At 36.2% G+C, this 21,463-nt stretch overlaps 3 protein-coding genes across 7 annotated transcripts; all 3 read right to left on the reverse strand.

Moving 5' to 3' along the window:
• Positions 1–1,714: 1,714 nt before the first annotated feature.
• LOC126598740 (ethylene-responsive transcription factor ERF113) lies at positions 1,715–4,970 on the reverse strand. The gene is made up of 2 exons (XM_050265101.1): positions 4,317–4,970; positions 1,715–2,519 (listed from the first exon to the last, which is right to left on the reverse strand). Exons 1-2 carry the CDS (start codon positions 4,516–4,518, stop codon positions 1,903–1,905), a joined length of 819 nt encoding a protein of 272 aa, XP_050121058.1. The 5' UTR covers positions 4,519–4,970; the 3' UTR covers positions 1,715–1,902.
• Positions 4,971–6,453: 1,483 nt separating this feature from the next.
• On the reverse strand, positions 6,454–12,402 carry LOC126599648 (protein BONZAI 1-like). 4 transcript variants are annotated; one of them, XM_050266045.1, is made up of 17 exons: positions 12,272–12,402; positions 11,850–12,066; positions 11,321–11,368; positions 10,739–10,887; positions 10,589–10,637; positions 10,211–10,267; positions 9,551–9,739; positions 9,299–9,433; positions 8,868–8,929; positions 8,674–8,776; positions 8,474–8,588; positions 8,090–8,166; positions 7,869–8,006; positions 7,613–7,777; positions 7,378–7,491; positions 7,148–7,244; positions 6,454–7,069 (listed from the first exon to the last, which is right to left on the reverse strand). In XM_050266045.1, the coding sequence occupies exons 2-17, from the start codon at positions 11,997–11,999 to the stop codon at positions 6,975–6,977; spliced, it is 1,743 nt and encodes a 580-aa protein (XP_050122002.1). In that variant the 5' UTR covers positions 12,000–12,066; positions 12,272–12,402; the 3' UTR covers positions 6,454–6,974. The 4 variants fall into 4 exon arrangements, with proteins under 4 accessions (XP_050122002.1, XP_050122003.1, XP_050122001.1 ...); XM_050266046.1 differs by lacking the exon at positions 12,272–12,402 and having other exon boundaries at positions 6,454–6,845; positions 6,971–7,069; positions 11,850–12,139; XM_050266044.1 differs by lacking the exon at positions 12,272–12,402 and having other exon boundaries at positions 6,454–6,797; positions 6,949–7,069; positions 11,850–12,139.
• A 4,374-nt stretch (positions 12,403–16,776) lies between these two features.
• Positions 16,777–20,164, reverse strand: LOC126599650 (uncharacterized). 2 transcript variants are annotated; one of them, XM_050266050.1, is made up of 5 exons: positions 20,059–20,164; positions 18,831–19,243; positions 18,475–18,594; positions 17,779–18,371; positions 16,777–17,285 (listed from the first exon to the last, which is right to left on the reverse strand). In XM_050266050.1, exons 2-5 carry the CDS (start codon positions 19,233–19,235, stop codon positions 17,072–17,074), a joined length of 1,332 nt encoding a protein of 443 aa, XP_050122007.1. In that variant the 5' UTR covers positions 19,236–19,243; positions 20,059–20,164; the 3' UTR covers positions 16,777–17,071. The 2 variants fall into 2 exon arrangements, with proteins under 2 accessions (XP_050122007.1, XP_050122008.1); XM_050266051.1 differs by lacking the exon at positions 20,059–20,164 and having other exon boundaries at positions 18,831–20,045.
• Between the last annotated feature and the right edge of the window lie 1,299 nt (positions 20,165–21,463).

Below are 21,463 nucleotides of genomic sequence, written 5' to 3' on the forward strand. Positions count from 1 at the left end.
ACTTAATTGTTAACAAACATAGAGTTGTTCTTTTCTGTGGACATATATGATATACGTAGCAGTTTAGCTGAATCGGTGAGAAGCATAATCAACTTAAACCCCTCCCAGTTGATTGACAAGTGGCTTCGATGGTTCTATATATATAGCATAAGGAATTATAAACAAATACATATTAGAGTTGAAGAGAGAGATTATAGATAGAGACTCTTTAATTGTTAAATATTTTAGGTTACATTCCACTCTATCTTTCTTCCGGCCGGGGCTTCGTTCTTACCACATTTAAATTGCATGCAACGTGGGCGGTTCACATAAAATTAACAATCCTTTTCCTTATCATTTCCTTGAGTGATTTTTCAATGTAATGGTCACACGAGATAATACATTACGTATCCTTATATAAATGATGAGTTATGTGTATTAAAAGGATGATAACTTAAAAATTAAAATTTTCCACCACTTGCATAAAAACACTTGATATATCATCCGTATTCTGGTCACAACTAAAAATTTCTCCCCTTTAAACAAGAAGGACGTTTAGTTACCGCAAATTAGTGTAAACAGAATAACGAGCCTTGGAGGATGTTTGAGGGATGACCCTTCTTCCTATCCTATATGGAGTCTTATATATGGTCATATTTGACAATGGTTATGGCTTTCTGCAGCTATCTTGGTCTTTTTATGAGTGAGATTTCTTCTCAAATCTTTGTATTGCTCACTGATCCGTGTAGTTTGGTGCTTTATTATTTGATGATATGCTGTGGGTGGAACCCTTCTCTGTGGGAGTTTTGTGTGTTCAATCCAAATATTGTTATTTGACCCTTGTTTTATCAATGAAATCACCACAAAAAGACGATATTTCACCAAATAATAATAATAACGAGCCTTGACAAAGGAAAAAAAGGTTTATGAACCTTGATTATTCTGTTACTAATCACTAATTAATTATGTACCTGCAAGATTTAATTAAGCAGAAAATATCATATCGTTCTGAAACACGATCCTACTCAAGAACCTCTAAATCTACTTAGGCATGCATTTGGAACGTGTTAAATATTTATAGGCTGACTCATGCAGGTCTCGCACGGATATAGCCGAATTCGATGACCATTAATTAGCTAGCCGACACTATATGCCAATATATCAATCAAGTTGATATGTATGAGATTTCTTCTCTACTTATCAAAATAAATAATAATTTAGAATAATATTCCCTGGCATTGTTAGCTTCAAAAACGAGTTCTGGCCACTTTTTGTGTATGTGTATCTATGTATAACAGAAGGTTACTAAACCTTAGAAGCAACACTATTAGATGATTCCTCCACAACTTCTCTACTATATATCTTTTTTTTCCCTGTTGGGAGTTTGGAAGGCTGATTAACTAGTAGATTAATCCATGTCTTAGAAAGTGTGCATGCGCGCGGTCACTGCAATCTCATCGTCATGGATATATCAATCTCAAAAGTTGAAGGTATGTGCTGTTCTTTTTTTAAACAAGCAATAGTCGTACACTAAATAACTCTCAACTAAGAGACGAGAATTCAAACTTGAGTGCGAATGAGAAATTTACTTTGCTCTAGCCAACTTAACTAAGTCCAAACCTATATTTATGATAATTATTAAGGTGTGGAGAAAGTATTTCATTTTCAATAGACTATTATTTGACATACGTACGCTAGTGAAAACCTCGTCAAGCAAACCGAAAACAATCATCAATTAACAACACACTTTTGATCACCTTCTTAAACCTTTGTCGACAAAAGAGAGTCTAATTCAAGAAAGAAAGAAACAAAAATACATCACAAAACTTGAAGGATATAATTATATCTTTATTCTCCCACGATTGATCTCCCAGGGAACTTGGAACTTGGATGTGTACTGTCCTCTTGAATAAAGTACTCCTGTCAAGGTCGACGGTTCCTATTCCTAGGAGGAGGATTTGAACTCGAAGAAGAAGAAGACCCGAACCCCGGCATAGAATAGCTTAAGGGATGTTGTTGATCTTCTTGTTGATGAGATGGTAAGAAAGGTAATAAAGATGATGACGATGTAGTAGTTTCTGATGTCTGGGTAGCAAATATCTCTCTTTCATAAAGAGTAGCTGGTAAATCATAACTTATGCACTCGTGACCACTCCGAAAATATTGTGCATATTGATCATGAGGAGGAGTAACAACATTATTAGGGAATGCCTGCAGTTGATATTGATGATCAGAAAGAGGGTGATGGTGGTCAGTAATTACTCCTTGAGATGTCCCAGCTGGCAAGTTTTGTTGAGTACTAGTGGCAGTGAGGGAACCTAATTCAGTAATTCTTCCTTGAACTCTTTCGGGAAAGTTGAGCTTAGCTTTGCTTCCTTTAAACCTGAGAGCTGCTTCATCATAAGCAAGTGCCGCTGCCTCGTCGGTTTCAAAGGTGCCGAGCCACACCCGAGCTGCCTTCTTCGGGTCACGAATCTCAGCCGCCCACTTCCCCCATGGTCTCTGCCTCACTCCTCTATAGTGCCTTCTCCTCGCAGTCCCTTCACAAATTAACAATGTTATGCATGTATCTAGACCTGTAAAATGGTCGGGTTTATTGGGTTTGGGTCGGGTTCAATCCGACCCGTTAAGTTAACAGGTCACCCGAATCCGATTCGTTAAGCTAACAGATCACTTGTTTCATCCGTTCCGTTAACCCGACCCGACCCAACCCGTTAATATTAGTATTTGGATGCATGCTTAACGGGTCGGGTCGCTAACGGATGAACCCATTAACAACCCGTTAAATAACGGGGTCACTTTTATTCAACCCATTAGCACCCGTTAGTTGAGGATGTTTAATTTCAGTAAAGTCTTAACAACAAAAATTAAACTCTATGCAACAAAATAATAATAATCCAAAATGCCAGGTCTACATGTATGTTTCCAAATTTATTAAAACAGTACCCTAATTAGGTGCATTCAAACAGAATAAATGGTATGTTAATAAGATATTCAACACACTCAATTCATCTAACTACGGGCAAGGGGATTTAGGTGCATAAAGAGTAACACATTGCTCTAACCAATTGGCTTAAGTTCAGATCTGCATATTGAATTGTTATTGTTAATTGTATATATCAACTATACACACTCTAATATTCATCTTTATTTGGTAGAATAGCTACATGGAAAACAATTGTAGCTAGGAAACAAGTAGCAAAAAGAATGTAACCATATAGACAGTCTACACAAATGAGCTATGGCAAGCACGAAACAAATTAGGCCCAAAATACAACGGACGAACTTCAGTTATTTAAACTGTTATTAGGGAACAAGGTTTCGTGGTGTAGTTGGTTATCATGTCATTCTAAAGCCACTTAGTACTTCGGTTTAATGATATTTTTCTTTATTTGTAAGTAATATGACTTAGGTTTGATTCTCACCTAAGATGAATTTAAATTATATTATTGTTAGCTCATTTTGAAGCTTAGCCCACTCCCTTAACCCTTTAGACCATCTCCAACCCTTGGGCTAAAAACCAAATTTTTTAGCCTGAAAAATTTGGCTTTTAGCCCAGAAACATCTTTTCTGCTCCAACCCTTCTGCCCTAAAATTTTAGCCCGGAATTATTAAAGAATGAACTTAGGCTAATTTTTTTCTTAAATCAATTTTTAAAAAAATAAATAAATATGTAGATTATTGTAAATTAATTTTATGAACATTTTAATCTAAAAAAATTTAAATTCCGATAAACATTTGGCATTTAGCCCGGGGAGAAAGCTGGGGGGGGGGGGTATTTGGCCCAGAAATAACATTTGGCATTTAGCCTAAAATTTTAACATGGGTTGGAGAGTGTTTGGGGGGGTAATTTGGGGGGTAATTTGGCTTTTAGCCCAGGTTTGGAGATGATCTTAGTATATATAATATCGTTTGTTCAGAAAAACAAACTGTTATTAGGGTACCCAGGCTGCTTTTGCAGATAAAAACATTAAACCTAACTAAAAACATCAGCTATATGAAGATGGAAACGGAACAATATAGAGGATTTGATTCTAAATCTGCACAGTAAACCCTAAATCCATATCATAAGCCGAATCATGCATGATTAATTAGGGCACTAACTGTTGAGAGAGAAAATTGATATAAGAATATATAAGACTACACAACTTCAAGTTCATGCTTCCTTTTGCAGGTAAAAAACTGTCACAACGTATAAACTGGAATCGATCCCTATGAATATTTAAGTCTAGCTACACCGGGGAACTAAATCAATTAAAAGTGGAAGTAAATAATGAAATTGCTCAAGTACTAGCAATAATAATCATGATCAATAGTAATGTTGGTCTATATTAAACCTTGATCTCGAGCGTGTTGAGGAGATTGATCATCATGCGACTCCATGGCGCTGGACTGGGGAGCAATCATTGGTGGCTCCATCGGCACTTGAACAGCTGGGGTCTGGTTGTTAGTGCTTCCAAGAACTTGAGATAGAGCTGAGACCATGGCAGACATCTCATGTTGAGATCGAGCTGATGAGCAAAACGGCTCGAAGATCATTCGATGATCCTCCTCTTTCGCCTCTGGTTCATCACCAGGAAAGGACCTCTTCCCATGCTTTCGATCCACTTTATGGCCTTGTTCAAAACCCTTCGAAAATTTATATATAAGATATTCTTGTGCTAAATCATCAAGCAAACATGCACCACAAGTATTGTTCTTACTAGCTAGCAATTAACTATCTTGTTTTGTATTACTATATAAATATGAATCAAAATCAGTAGATATAGCAGTGTGTTTTCTTTTATGCACCCAAGTTCGAATCCTTCTTTTCGTGATTTAGATGAACTTAGTATAGAATATCAATTTGCTAAGAAAAAAGTATGAACCAGGCAAAATCAAGAGAGGAAGAGACAAGAGAGGACAATAGCGCAAAAGAGAAGGAGGAGAGAAGCTAGGGTTTGATACAGTCATTTAATATTTGTTTCCTAGCCTAGCTCTTTGATGGTGTCAAATTCTGGGAGCTGAATTGAAAAAGCAAATGGTCCAACTTTATGGCCTTCTATTCCATCTTTTTTCTTCTTTTTGCACTAACTGCGTTTACTTTTGAGGCTATTTATTCCGGATAGTTTAAATTTGAAATAATGCTAAGGAGACTATTTATTTAAACTGTATTTTATAAATCATATGATGTAATTGTTGATGATTAGATTATCATTTAAATATTGATTAACGTTCTTATTTTCTATTTGTAACACATCACATAGTTTACAAATGTAATCTAAAAAACTTTACATAGTTTACAAATGTGATCTAAAAAACTTTATTTACCTAAAATGTCATGGTGGAGTCATCAGAAAGGGAAAGGAATAGATGGTTGGACTTATCCAAAGAAGAAAAATAGGATTGAATTTGCGTATGTCAAAGCATGCATCATGCATGAATGGTAAAGTATTATCTTGAATTTACAAATCATAGCATGCATTTTCATGCTCAATTGATGGCATGTTTCATACTTGAAATGCGACAAATCAAGAATCAAAAACGTCATAATATTAAAAAAAAAATGTAAATTAGATGTGAAATCCACTACTAAATGATTGTACTATGAGCTCACATACATTTTAATTCTATATACGTCAGAGAACGAATAATTTATATATTCTTTTTGGATAAATAAACGTGTGAATAATTTAAGATCGCCTACATCTACAAACATGACAATAAAAAATTGAATTGGGCTTGTAATTATTAGACTAATGGGTTATTGGGCTAAATTTAATGAAAATCTGAACCGGTTTGTGTCGTGAAATCGGAAATAAACAGAATCAAAACAGTCCGGTTCAATTTCGGTTTAGTATTTTATTCTTTTTAATCAATTTGGTTTTTTTACGTTTTTATTTTTATTTTTTTATTTTATTTTTTTTGGCTTAGGTTGATCTGATTCTTTGACGGTTTTTATACCCACCCTTATTATATGGATATTTTCATAGTTCGGTAGCCGCTGCAGTTGCCTAAGCAAATTACCACGCAGCCTAGCTATACACCCAGGGTACTTTGTAGCATCTTTAATTACCGACTAAATATTTGCTGTCAGGAATTAAAATTTTAAAATATTTAAATTTGTAAGTAAGATGTTTTATATTTAATTATCGTTTGAACGATATTATTGTTAACCATTATAAGACTAAATGTAAATAATATCGTTGTATAAAAAAAATACCATTCCTTCTCTATCGTTTTACACCAACACTTCTATACCCTCTCTCTCTCTCTCTCTCTCTCTAGCAACGTTTTTAATCATTTCGAAAGCAGCCTCAAACAAGCGTTGAGACCAGCCACTTTATGAACATAAATTTGTCCCGAGTGAAGAGCCTAGCAAATTAAAGACCAATGCAAGTTTTCACTGGAAAAGAAAAAAGAAGGCATCCATGGGCCTGGTACGTAGAGACTCTGCTAAACCGCAACGTATCGCCGGAGAAAATAAGGGCTCTATTTGTTTCAAAACAATCTTGTACTTTCATTCATCGTTCATGTTAAGTGCTTCATAAAACAATATAATTCGCAGCAGTGCAGCGAAATTCGGAAACGAAAAGGCAGGGGGAAACAGAAAAGAAGAAAACAAAAGATTAAGCAACATTTTGAACACTTGATAAACCTCCATTTCCAAAAGCTGAAAGTACTTGTACTTGTATTCTGAAACCGCTCTTCGCATCTTTCTCCAAATTGTTAATTTCAAAAGATAACCGGTTCTCCATGCTTACCGCATCCAATTGTAGAACGCAAGCCTGGTAGAGAGAACTTGCAGTCTCACAAAGGCGGCCGCGAGGACTGTGCAGCTGCAGCCATCCCAAGTCTCGAATGTGATAATCCAACATTAAATTGTTCTTCATGACAAAATTGCATTAGGGTTTCCATGCAGCCAAAGAGGGGAAGAAACAAAAAACATTCAGGCTCATATTGCAAGAGGATCAAGAGGAGAATATCAACCTTCATATGTACAGTTCTTTACATGATCACAAAATTGGTTTGTCATCTCTCGATCGCATGTAAGTCAGAAATTGAGCCGGTAGTTCTGCTAAGAGTGCCTGAACAACAGAAATTTCTCCACCTGGTGGTGAAGGGGAAGTTACTGCCTACTAATTAAAGTAGGTAAGCGGATATGGTAAAAGAATATGAAAAGTCTTACTTTGTACATCTCGGAATGGAACAAACTGTACTATATCACGTGAAGCCACATGTCCAGTAGAACTTTCAAGTCTCTCGCCCTTGTCAGCATCCAAAATCTTCACAACGAAAAATAAAGATAATTAGTTATGTAGCGTTCGGGCTTTTTATTCAAGTATGACTGTTCAGCGAAAATTATCAGTTCTCTAACATAAGACATTCCAGCGCTGAAAACACAAGGGAAGGAGATACCTCCATTTCTTTGAAGTCAGCTCCTCCTACTCCAACAATCAAGATAGACAATGGCAGGTCGGACGCTTTCACAAGGGCATCTTTGGTTTCTTGGTGATCTGTCACTACTCCATCCTACGGCAGTAAAATTTAGACCAAAGTTCTAATAAAATCATACAAACTAAAGAAGCTGGGAAAATTTGAGTGAAGTAAAAGTAAAACAACTAGAGAGCACATCCAACCCCATTATGCATACCGTGATTATTAACAAAACAAAGTATTTTCGTCCACCATTTGCAACAGACTGGCTGGCATTCAATGCAGCATTTGTGATTACAGGTCCAAAAAGGGTTGGTCCTGCAAGAGACACATTTTGGAGGGCACTTGCGTATGCCGTCATAATTCCTTGGATTCCTTCAACCTGAAAGAAGTAGAGTTACATAATCCTTAATACAGAAAGCAACTACAAAGTTTAAGGTTACAAAAGCAAGTTCTGGCCATAAGTTTTTCACCTCACAGTGATGACTACTCCCGTTCAAATTGAAACAATGAGAAACTGGACCATCAATTGGTCGGGCTCCAAATCCCCAGGCAGGAAAGCGCTTGTCTGAATCATAAAACTGTAACACCTCCACAACTTCGATGATTGCCTGGAAAACAATGTCACAATCATATGGGTCCAAAGAAAGGAAAATAATTGTGGGGATTAAATTACAAGGGATGTAATTCTCACTCTCTGGTATGCATTCGGCCGTCCTGTAGGATCTATATAATGCAAAGAATCGGGCAGGCGAGAATTTCCATTTGAAGCTGGTAAGCAAGGAATATGAGTGAATTTGATAAGACAATTTAAGACGTATTAAAAGAGTCATTGTGAACAAGTTTGCATTTATAAGAGGGCAACAGTAAGAAAAGTTTAAAGCAATAAGCTAGAAATAACAATGATCAGTGCACAAGTACAGTGCCGCAACACTTTTCTATAGCAGACAACTGAAGCCATGCAACTGCACTTCTAGCTTTGCAAGGCTCAACTTCTAGTAACAATCACTTCTATCATGATATGCATTTGCACCCAACAAATTATTTTGTACAGTAACATTTATGTCTAGATAAGCACCTGTAAAATCAACAGCAACCATGAAGTTCAGCTCATAGCCCCCAGTCAAGTAATCAAGGAAGGTGTGCTGGACAGTCTCGGTAAACTTGTCAACAAATAGTTGGCTCTTTAGTACCTGCAATGAAGTCAGAGAACTTCTAAATTAAGAGAAAGTGGGATGGAAATCCACTTAATAATATATTACCATAATATAATATTACCTTGTTGTGGAAATCATGCCCAACAGCAGTTGGTAAAAATAAATTCTCTCCTTGTCCGCTGCTATGAAGCTTTTCCAACTCTGCCAGTGATTTCTGAATTTTTCTGTATATTCAACGAAATCATAATACTGTAATAGGAGAAAAGGAAAAGAAAGCCGATAAAAGCAGTCGCTCATCCACTCTATAGGAATTACCCAATCAGATCATGCTTGCCATTGTTATTGAAATTAAAACACTCCATTATCAATGGGCTGTCCTGCAGATTAACAAAATAAATATTAAAATGGGAAAACTATTAGAAACAATAGGAGAAGCACAATATGATCCAACTATCAACAAACAGATGAAGAAGCATTGCTTCTTATCTGCAAAGGTGCACATAAATCTTTAACAACCAAATCTGCATGTTTTACTACATGGTTATTAATGTCAGCACATTTTTTAGTGACAGCAGCCAAATGAACAAGTTGAGTTAACTTTTTGAGTTTAGCAAGAAAAACAGGAAATACAGCCATGGACCAAACCCTTGAACTTTCCATGGGAAGTAAAGAAACAAAGCACATTCCAGCAAACTCGACCTCCACTAATTTACACATATAGCTGCAAAAAAGAAACATGTTTATACCTTGCTTCCAACTTGTTGAATATTTATGTATACTGGTTTCCATGAGGGTTTGAGCTCATTCTTTATGACTTCTGTTTTGCAAACTGGAATTGTGATCCCATTCTCCGCAAGTTTTGATATTACCAAAAAGGGGTCCTGAAAGACCAGTCCGAAAATGTGTCAGAACATGAACTGTTTTTCATTTGGCCATGCATGCATAAATGCTCATCATAGATAACCAAAGAGAAAGAATAATAAGTCAGAAGCCCCTACACTTTTTGAGAAGAGATCCTTGTATTCCAAATCTAAACATCTTAAACTCATCTCTATCGCTGTCTTAGAGCTAACAGATTCCTCAGCGTGCACAATGAGTTTTCCACAGTCTCGGTGAGGATTTGGTCTGTCCAACTCTTCTCTATATTCAAGATTGAGGGTTAGTAACCTGTCTGATTTAGTAACTATCTGCACAAGTAGAAAGGCAAATTAATGGGTAAAAGAATCAGACGCCAGAGCTTAAGGTGGTCCTTCAAATAAATAATTCCACTAGTGTATATTGGTAACCAGATACACTAGAAAGGTAAATTAAGTTACTTCTTAGATTAGAGATATCAAATGTCCATTGATTGTATTATATCTGGTGTTGTGTGTGGTGCGCCTGAGAGGTGAGGATTAGATCAAGCAAGCCAAAAGTAGAATACTCTTGTCTTTGACTTGTTAGGTCCAATGAGTAAACCTTGATTCAACCTTTAATTTTATGGTTCATGTTTAGGCTTGCCCTGTTTCACAGACCACAAAACCACCCACTTAGTAGCTAAGAGGTGGTTGGGTTCAAGCAGGCTTTACGCACATTGGTCAACTTTGACAAGTTTAGATAGAATATCATAGAGATTCAGTAGTTCAGTGATTCCACAGAAAATGGTCACTATGTCACACCTCAGACAATGTGCAGGTTGCCTCGCCAAGAAATTGTTGCTCCTCTAGCTGAAGCATCTGCACAAGTAAAACCGTCCATTATGAACCAGTTATGCTTACAAGCACTTGAATGAGATGCAGCAAATCTTTGTTTTAATACATATAATATGAAGCTACCCCTACCAATGTGTCCACCTAGAAATATGTGCAAAGCAGAACAGTGTTCATCCAGAAATATGAGGAGCAAACAAATATTATGATATGGCCTTTAGCCGAATGAGAAAATAACCATATTTCCTTGCCTCTTGCATAGAGAGTTATAAGAGGATACATGGATGGTCAAGTCGCTTAAGAAAAGGAATAACTTTACATGTAGGCACAACATCGTAAATTTTGTACCTTCACTTCCACATTATGAAACTGAGTGTCAACGTCATACACACGAAAGCTGTTATGAAAATATAGTTAGCCACCATGGAATCGTTGCACATAAATGTGGGACCAAAAACATTTTTTTAATTAAAACGAAGATAAAAGCTTTAAACTTACACCAGAGTCTGCACAACCTCAAAATGATAAGTGATGTTTTGTTTTGTGATCCATTTTGGATTTAATGAATTTAGAACTACTTCAGTGCGACCAAGCTCTGAAAGTCCTCCATCTCTTCCTTTTGTATAGATAACCACCATCGGATCACTCTATAGAAAATAAAATTCATGAATAACAGATTGACATCCTTGAAACAAAGGAAAGATTTACACAACCAAAAAATATCTAGCATGAGAGCAAAATATAAATAATGAAATAACTAGCTACGAGCAGTGTCACATCCAAAACGAGCTGCCATCACCAGTGAAAAGAAGTACTCATTTCTAAGGCAGAAAAGTGTCAGAGTAACGATTTTACCATCAGGTTTTGAATTCATAAACAATATGATTAAGTAAATAGAAAATACAGAAGTAAATTTAAGCACAATGCAGTGTTGAGTAAATCAACATTGTGATTCAACATAATTGGAATAAGAGTATGAGGCAAGCCAGGGTACCATACAAACATCAATGATCAAGACTCCTAAGGATTTAACAGTAGAAATGCAAGGAATGGCTACTCCTATTCATTAGAGCGACAAACCTTGGAGAGAACATCCCGATCATGCAGGTCTATAGCAGCAAGTGATATCTGCATGCAAATTGTTAAAAAGAAAATTAAGTATACCAGATGCAAACATTGACAGACCTCAAAATGGGAGCGAATTCATTAGTTACCAAAAAAAAAACACCACAAAATTCCATAAAAATCGTAAAATCTAGCTTTGGCTGCAGTAGAAGTCATTAAACAAACATTACATTTCGAATGACTTCGATTGTGAATCCAAGTGAACAATCCAGATTTTTCATGAACATCCAATTCTTGAGCACCAATTTTGCAAAATAATCTTACTAATTCAAGCTTTTTCTTAATGTTCTTGACTACATTAGCGTCAATGGCGTGTATAACAACAGTCTTAAGTTCTAGCGCCCTCATATTTAAGTTAACAGAACTCAAAAGTCCAATCCAAAATGCTACCTGCTAATTGCTAATTGCTAATTGCTAATTACTAATTACAGTTAACAGTTACAAATTTGGCTCAGAAGATTCAAGAGAAGCAGAGAGAAGTAACCTCGATCTGGGAGAAGAGGCCGTGGTAGCCACGCGACCTGAGGAAGAGATCGACGGCGTCGTTCGGTGCGTCGTAGGGATTGGCGTGAGAGGCTGCGGTGCCGCCCACCGCCGACATGCCGCCGGCGTCGTTGGAAAAGCAGTTTCCCATTGCAAAAGACTCCAAAAAGCTCAGCCTCCTCCTCCTCCTCCGCCCTCCCTCAGCTCCGCTGCAATAACTATATTTCCAGAAAAATGAAATTAAAATTTGAAGTCTCCGGAAAATCTCTCCAGTCTATGATTTTGCAGCTTGCTACCAACTTATTTAAATACTATTTTATTCATGCATTGGTTGGCCCCACATTTTGTTCCGTTGATAACTTAGGGAAGGAAAAGGGAATAAACGCGTTTTTTGCTTTGGAAATTAGATTAAATGAGAATTACTTGAATAAGCCGCGTTTTTCTGTTAACGGAAAACCCGAAAACTAGCGATGATCAAAGACTGAATTCCAGAAGGAGGAAAATGTTGCGACTGCTGTCCTTTTTCTTCTTCTTTTTCATGAGAGTGGAGTGGTCTTTTCTCTTGAATCCACTAGGAAGTTGATGTGAAGCGGTCTTTTCTCTTGAATCCACTAGGAAGTTGATGTGAACACTTTCTCAAATAGGAAAATTACCGTGTGACTCTAATATTACGTGACATGTTGACATAATATTACAAATTTTTGAAAATAAACTGCATTTGGAGTTCAGGTAATTTGAGTAACGGTTTCTGAATTTTAGCTCAATTGGAGTTTTAGTTCCTTAAACTAAAAATTCGTGAGTTTGTGCCTATGAACTTGTTATAATGTGTCTAAATGACTCTTTTTACCAACTCCATTAAAACTTTCATTCAAAATGAAGGATTTAAAAGGAAAAAAAATAAATTGAAGTTTTAACGGAGTTAGTCAAAACGATCATTGCTCCACATTAAAACAAGTTAGATACCAATACTCATGAATTTTTAGTTCCTAGACCAAAACTTCAATTGGGCAAAAGTTCAAGATATTGATTTAATTTTCTCTCTGGAGTTTACTATTGTGTCTTATATTTACATGTATGAATAAATTATAATTGTGAGCTTGCATGAATGTCACATAGTTTTACAATGACAGAAGAAATTCAAAATTCCGAACTTGACGGTGTGTGATGAAAGATTTTTTTTCTAACTTCGGCACATATTTCAATTCCGAGATTACATAGTGAATTAAGTACATCTTATTCATATACGACTTATTACATTATTGCTGCAAATTATTAACGGTTCATTTATAATTTGATAGTGAGAAATTCGAACTTAAGACTCATTCGTGTATCAAGAAGATCATAGCACTCATGAACTACGACCTAATCCGCAATTATTTGCATGTTGGTGATTTTTTTACACTTCTGTTTTCTCATTCTCTAATGTGTATTCCTCCTCTTGTTTATGTTATCCTATTCACCTTTGCTTTAAGCACAGAAAAATAGAGTGCGAAAATTATTTCCGACAAATTTGAACGAGAGAAGACACAAAAACTGAAAAAGTTAGAAATCACGGAGAAGTTCTTTTCCGGCTGGTATACCAACTTTTCATTATTTTTCTCTTCTGTTTTTCTTGTTGGGAGTTGGGACGGACGAAAATACCGAGTCAATATATTAAATTTACAATAATAAAACTATATTGCCATTTAAACCAAATAAAAAATAAAAAAACAAGCCTTCGCCGTCGAGATTTTTGAAAAATGTCCGAGCATACGACTGGATATCCGAATTCATCACATGTGATGTTTGCCACTTGTAGGATAGATTAATATAAACCAATTATATTGATATTAGCTAACACGAACGATCGTAATTCATGTATTGACCATCGTTTAATGGGTACATAACTATAATGTTACTTAAAACTTAATGTATGTCATCTTTTATTTATCTCTCTTTACGTGACACGTTGAATGTAAATTTATTCTCTCGAATTGAATCTAATCTAGCAGGGCATGTTACATGTGAAAATATTGCACAAGCTCTTAAACTTTAGATTATTAATTTGCTTTCGAATTTTGAATTGAACTACGAAGGCTGGCGTTTAAAATGGGTTTAGTTTTAATGCATATATAAAATAGTTGTAATCATGAAATTTAAAGATTGTATATAATGGCGGCTTTGTTTCTTTAAGAACACACTACGAATAATGATACATATAGACGAGGAATAATGATTCAATAAGCAAAACTAATTAAATGATTACACTAATTAAAGTCAATAAATTTTTGTTTTTATTAAACAAGAAGAAAAAGAAAAGGCAGAGACACCAAGTAGACATGGCCAGCAAAAGTGAAAAGGGGATGCTGGCATGCATGAATCCGGATCCTCTTTCCGGGATCCTAGGTTTTGTGAATCATATCTGTTTATTGTAAATCATACAGTCAAAAATCATTTTAAATATTTTTGTTTAAAATTAAATACAAATAGTACTTGAGAAAAACTAACTGCATTATGTACGTTAAAGGGACACGATTTAAAGATTTTCAAAATCCTCACTAAAAGGATCTGGAGAGGATGTTGGGGCATGCATAGCTGTTTAATTGGAGGTCTGCTGACTGCTAAAACAAATTTTGGTCTTCAAATTGTCACATAAGCCCACAAATTTGTATTCGAAAAGTCATATTTAGGGGAGCTATTGGAAATGCTCTAAGTTAATATCTTTAAAGCATCTCCAACAGTTTCTTTAAGGGGTGGTTTGGGAGTGAGGTGCTTAAAAAAAAGCACCCATGAAAAAAAACTGTGAGGGTTTTAGGTGTTTGGTAAACTGAAAAAAAAAAAGGCTTATTTTAAAAGCTGCTGTGAAAATAAGCTGAAATCAAAGAAAAAAGCTGCTATTTGCAGCTTTGGAAAACTGGCTTTTTTTCAAAGCATCCGGAGCTACAGTGCTCCTTTAATGAAAAGACCCACTATCAGACTGCATTTTTTTTCAAAAGCACTTTTACAAAAAAGTTTACCAAACACTCTGCTGATTTATTTCACAGCCGCTTATTCTCACAGCACAGCCGCTTATTCTCACATCAGCTTTTTTTCAAAGCACAGCAATACCAAACCAGCTCTAAATGTGACTCTTCAAATACAATTTGTTTGCTCACATGACAATTTAAAAACTAAAATTTGTTGATTCACAACTTTGCTTCAGCAGACTCCGCAAATCTTAGTGCTTCTTTATTACTTTCATCTTTGGGAGGAAAAAAAAAAGTTGACAAAGACATTTTTATAATAAAAATAATGTTTGAAAAGTGGGATAGAGAGTCTCTAAATATATAGAGTGTATGACATTTTCTAAATTTGAATACTTATTTGATAACTCTGTTAGAGCACAAAAAATCCTATGTGGCACTTCAACTTTAGTTTTGTGGAATTTCTTAGAGTCTATTACTGTGAATATGTAATGTGTGAGATTCTCTTATGTTTTCAATTGATCACGTCCCAATTATTGATTGTGCGTTTTTAAATACGTAACAAATATTTATTGAACAATAGTGCTACTGAGACTCAATCTTGATAAGAGAATATATTCAATGTGTACGGCGTACCCCACTAATAGAAAAAGACTATTGCAATGCTAAACTTAGGGCATCAAAAGTTGATAAGATCGCAAGATAAATGATATTGTGACAGTGTCCTAACCAATCATACATTCTTATATGAGAATCGGATTATACGACTATCCAAAACAACAAAAAATAAATTAAAAAATGGCATCGACTTGACAAAAGCCTTTTTGGTCCATTTCATCCTGGAATTTTAGTTGGATACACATGATCCAAGGTGGTGGACATTTGCCTTATTGTGTTTTAAATTTTGATGTGTTTATCTTTCTCATTATATGATTTATATCACACATGATCATATGATTAGAGGATAATGAAATTTTATCACCTCGTGTTAGATCACGTGATTAAAGTGAGAAAATTTGATCAGTATGAAGGGAGAATGACTTAGATGAAACGAGTTTAACATAATATAGCGTCTCGATTCAATAATGCATTGTCATGTATATGTAAGTTTTTCTTTACAATGCATGATTGACCTGAAACACCATAACGACAGCAAATCCATTTCATGTAAGTTGCTATTCCACCAAAGAGTGGAATGAAAGCGTGGCGACATGACATTCTTAATCCTCCTGGCTAGAAAGAGTGTCTTGGAGTCAACGAGCATTGAGGTCAACCACCAGACCATGGATGGTGGATGATCTACTTCTCTGTCTGACTCTGACCCCATTTCACATACTACATGTGAATCCACTTCCTCTTCCCAACCATGGTTCCTCATTGGTTCAGTCTTCCTGATGCTGTCGCAGAAGATATTCAGTAAAGCTGTCTGATTAGGACATATCTATACTGAATGAATTGTGGAAAGTCGAGTGAGACGAAAATAAATACAACTTGTAAAAAGTGTCGTGCATATAACATGGTCGAAGTACCGTTCCGCAAGTTTTTCTCCATGACAAGATGGCTGGAGAGTGGAAATACAATGGATAGGTCTAGGTCAAGGTTAAGGTCAAGGTCAATGTCAATTTCCCCATTTCCAAATGATTCATGCCTGCACGATACCATAGCAGTTGGTGAAAACAGGGATTGAAGATGCCTCCCTCCCACATGCTAATCGAAATGATACGAAATAATGCTGATGTTGAGAATATTTTTTGACCTCATACGAAATCCGCGTTTTTTTGTTTTCATCAACAATCGAACGAATTCAAAACAAAAGTAGAGATCCATCTGCCAGACAAGTAAAATGAGTACTAGAATGGGAATTCGATTTCGGGTTGAATTCTGCAGCATCACTTCTAAGCTGATCCACAAATCATCCTGCACTAATGCAATTACGAGAAGAACGAATCATCTACTAGTTGCATTTTCCATCTTAAACACGAAGCATTCGTTTAAATGTAGTTTTTTGCATCTTAAAGATTCAAGACCAACTATTCTGCAAGGGTACATTAGCAGCCTTTACCACCTGAGCTACAATGCTAATGCATCATTCCTAGTAACTATTTATAACTAACTGATATATCGTTCTAAACCGAGAACCTGAACTAAATAGGTGAAGTGATAACAACCAGGCAAAGCTATGCTCATATTACCAGCATGTTTGAGATGTCCAATTAACCGGTTTGACACTAGGTTAGTAGGTTGGGGCGGAGTTCAATGATGAAGAGTCCCTGCTGGAAGCTCAGGTGCTTCCAATGTTGTTGAGGTGTGTGGTTTGTGTAGGTGATGAAACATACTGGACTGTAGGCACTTGGTAGATGTAGTATTCGGCAGCATTCCCCTGCTGTAAATTAGTTCCAGTCTCCGTCTTCAAAGGTAACTGATTGTACCCATATCCCAAGCTCGTTTGTTGATCAGTAGGAACTTCATCATGTGTGGCCGTGTGCCTGTGATAGCTGCAACACAAGGACCATGATAATTTCAGTTTATATAATAAAGACTAGTCAAAACGAAGAGATGTTCTAAGAACTAACAACAAAGTTAAGAAATTGAAAAGAGAGTGTGGAGCAAATATCCGGGATGTTGTTTTTAAGCATGATCACATGCAATGAAACTCTCCGCTTAACAAATCAAATATAACAGGTCCCAAATTGCGTAATATGTTTTGTTTCTTTCAAAGGAAAGTCACCCAAACCTTTCCTGCATTAGTAAATATTTGTATCTTTAAGAACATGTACTGTAACTTCTCAAAAAATACTCTTTGATTAGCATCTCCATTTAGCGATGCAATTTGCGTGGTGGAGCAGGGAAACTCCAAGTTTAAAATAATAATAATAATAATAATCTAAAATAATATAACTTTTGGCATACATTATCCAACAAAAAATAAAGAGCATCCTTTGGGTTGCAAGTTGCAACAGGGGAATCAAACTACCTAAGGATAAGTACCTTTCATATGATGTGGGTGCTTGAGAGGCAGGTAGTTCAGCCGAGTAACTGTGCGCCACTTGTGCAGAATAATATGTCTGATTTGGAGCTGGCATAGCTTGCTGCTGTTGCACAGCAGGATAAATGTAGCCCATGTATGACATGTATCCATAGCTAGCAGGCTGTTGGTGTACGACACTCGGTTGAATATACTGAGGCTGAGACTCCAACATTGGTGAAGTAAGACTGCCATATATCAAAGATGCAGTTGGATCCTTCATGGAAGGCAGGCTTGCTGGGGACTGAAACTGTTCCTCCGTAGATTGGGTTGGCATTGCTGATTGTGAACCTGCATTTGGCACAGCAGGTTGGTCTGCATGATGGAAAAGACCCGTGTTTCCTGTGGATCCACGACCATCCCGCTGCTGAACTAGGACTGCCTGTGGAACATATTGAGGAACCAACACTTGTGGGGCTTGACTGAGACGCATTGAGTTATAGTATGTAGCGCCTGAAGGAGGCAGCCTTGGGTATTGATCCTTTATATAGGAATTGTCATATTTGACAGTTGATTGTGTGGTTAGAGGATGAAACAGTGATAACAAATGGCTTACCTGCACAATAAAATCAACTGGAAAATAAGTACGGTTGATCAAGTGACGGCAATCCAATCGAGAAGGATGAAATGGAACTGATTCCGATACCAAAGAAACTTACTTGTTGGCAATTGAGAATGGGGTTAAACTTCTTGGAGCCTTTCTGGTAGTTATCTAGAATAGCATGTTTAAAATCACTCTCAGGCAAGGGGAGACATTCCTTGTAAATTCTGAATCTTACCTATACACAAAATTCAAGTGAATACTAATTAGTTCTTACTGAACATTATATTAAGGCGGGAAATTCTAAAAGGCAACTCATCAAGCATATTATTATGTCAGTGGTGGTTTAAAACAATGTGCACTGTAAAACTCTCTAGAGTTTCATGGTTCGAAGGCTTATTTTCTCTTCCCATTTAACTTAAACAAAGACCCTTTTGCAGTAGGAGATGATACGAAAAGCAATACTAAACTCACCTGCGCGGGAAAGCTTCCACCAAAAGCCGTTCTTTCCAAGTTCATCTTTCCAGCAGTGGTTGCTTCATACACCCCATAAAGAAACTTGACATCATAATCAAACAGAAACAGCTTTGTGCCTGGCCGGATCCTCTCTATAACTTCCCTTCTTCCAGCAGGAAGTCCAAAAACACGGTATAGGTAGCACTCCGGTTTTGTTCTTCCATTGCACATAAATATATACCCGGAAAAGTCTTCCAGACCCAGAGTGTCCTTATGCACCCCATGATCCTCGTTAGCACAAGCAGAAGCAGAAACATGGTCATACGCATAATTTGAAGGGGCAGGAGCAGGGTAATACTTGGCACTCGTGTGGTATACAATCGGCCCCTTGTTTTCAAATCCGTCATATCTTCTCTCAGTCATGTTGAAGACTAATAGGAAAGTAGCAAGCCACCATTTCGGCAATGCCAGACAAAGCAATATTCCATTAACGATTTCATAACCAGAACAAGAAACAGAGGTAAAAAATCTGAAACTAAATTAGGGAAATTCATAGCAAAACTCCTACAAGTCCTTGAATCATTGTTGGAGGGAAATCTAAACTGGCATAATAATTGCAATTCAACAACTCTACCACTATTTCACAGCTCTCTAAACAACTTCCAACCCAATTTTCCTCACATCACCTCGTATGAATCCGCTCGGGGATAGGCAGGGAATCCCATCTGAAAAGTAAACCCTGCCTATTGTGGTTTCAGATATCTACATCTAGAGTACTAAAAAGTGTCACATTTCACCCTAGATTGCACTACAAGAAAAATCTTGTTATGGTTTTATGAAAGCTTTGCTTGCATCTTCCCTTCAACCAATCACCCAAATTCAACAAAATCATGATGTGAAATATCTCCAACCCAATTTCTTGACCTACATTTTCCCTTTTCTACAAAATAAATATAAATTATATAAAAAAAAAGTTACCAGGTAACACTCAAAAACCAACAAATGCATCAATGTTAATCACAGCTCAGAACAACATCAACCCAAAACTTTATGTCCAATTTAACGCAATTCGACACAGGAATTCACCAACTCAGCTCAAAAGTCACTAAAAAGGCTAAAATTTAAGGTGAACAAAAAAACCAGTTGGACGAGCATTTAAACACTGAAAAGAAATCAGAGCAATGCATAAATCGTACCCAAAAAAATAAAAATAAAAAACTCAGAAAAATGAAAATTTGGGACTCACCAAATGCAAAGGAGAGGAAACTTGGAGCGTCTCTGGAGAATTGGAAATATTTAGGAGTCGGAAAATTTGCGCGTGGCAGGAGAAGGTGAAGCCCTACGTTACGTGTCATTATGGGCTTCCCACCAAAACTAAATTTTGTCACTAGAACTTAAAAAGAATCTACAGGATAATGTTAAAGAGACTAAATTTATAAACTAAATAATGTGTCACTAATAGAAATAAGCACGTTTATCAACGCTTAAGTAATAAACCAATTATCAACTTTCATGCCTTAGTCTCCTAGCATTACTCGAATCTACAGACAACGAATTGACAATGACGTATTGGTTCAATAAAACAATGATATGAGTAAAAAATTTAACATGCGATATGTGTTGTAGGATTGAAATATTACATGACGGTAAACATGTGTTCAAGTAAGTTGATCTCACTAAAAATACTTGCTTGCAATATATTTTATTTTTTTATTCCTCTCGGAATTATTTAAGAGAATGCTTATTCATATTAAAATTTTCATAAGACGATGTATTTACGTTAAAAGTAAGGAGTTGTGCGAGCCACAGTGCATTTTTGCTCTATACTCTCAAGTGGCGATAATGCTTACACCCTATTTATCTTTGTTGGATGAGTTTTAAATTTTGAGATTTGTGTCTATCCATTGCATAGATCTCAAAATTTAAACTTATCTAACGGTGATAAATATGGTAGTAAGCATCACCATCACTTGAGGGTAGTGATCGGTGAGCAAATATATTCTCTAATAATTTGGTATTGAACTTGCTATCCATGGAAAACAAATTACAACATTTTACTTACAACTAAAGAAATATATCACTGGACCGTACTGCTAGGTGATTATTTGTGATTAAAAGAACGTACAACAACATAATAAATTAATTTTAATGATGATATTTCCCGTAGGTTTCTGACTTTTAATAACGAAGCAATATTTCATAATTTGGGGTATAAAAAATTTGTGTTCCTTTTGATCTTTGAACTGTGGTTCTCTTCTGTCGAATTTTCAATTTCGCTCAAGCCTACTGAATTTTTTAATTGTACCACGAATATCAATTTGTCACAATTTTCCGTCTCGTCACGTGTAATGCACATGACCAATGTTCAGAGGATCAATGTCATAAAAAATGTTAAACACAAATTTAATTAGTAAATACTTAGAACTTTGATGATGGAGTTATGAGAAAATTTTACGAGAACTTAAAAACGTACGTGTGTAGAATTTTGTCAAGTTAGTTAGAATAGTGTCTGATATATTCCACTCAAGTTTAAATCATTCTCGCAAATGTTTTTTTTAATACAATCGATAAGAAGTGGCGAAGGGCTCAAATAAATAAAAGTGTTTCTATCATCCGGTTCATGGGCCCAATTCTGCAAACTTTGGACTGCC

This window comes from Malus sylvestris, chromosome 14, assembly GCF_916048215.2.
Source record: "Malus sylvestris chromosome 14, drMalSylv7.2, whole genome shotgun sequence".
Taxonomy (NCBI): domain Eukaryota; kingdom Viridiplantae; phylum Streptophyta; class Magnoliopsida; order Rosales; family Rosaceae; genus Malus; species Malus sylvestris.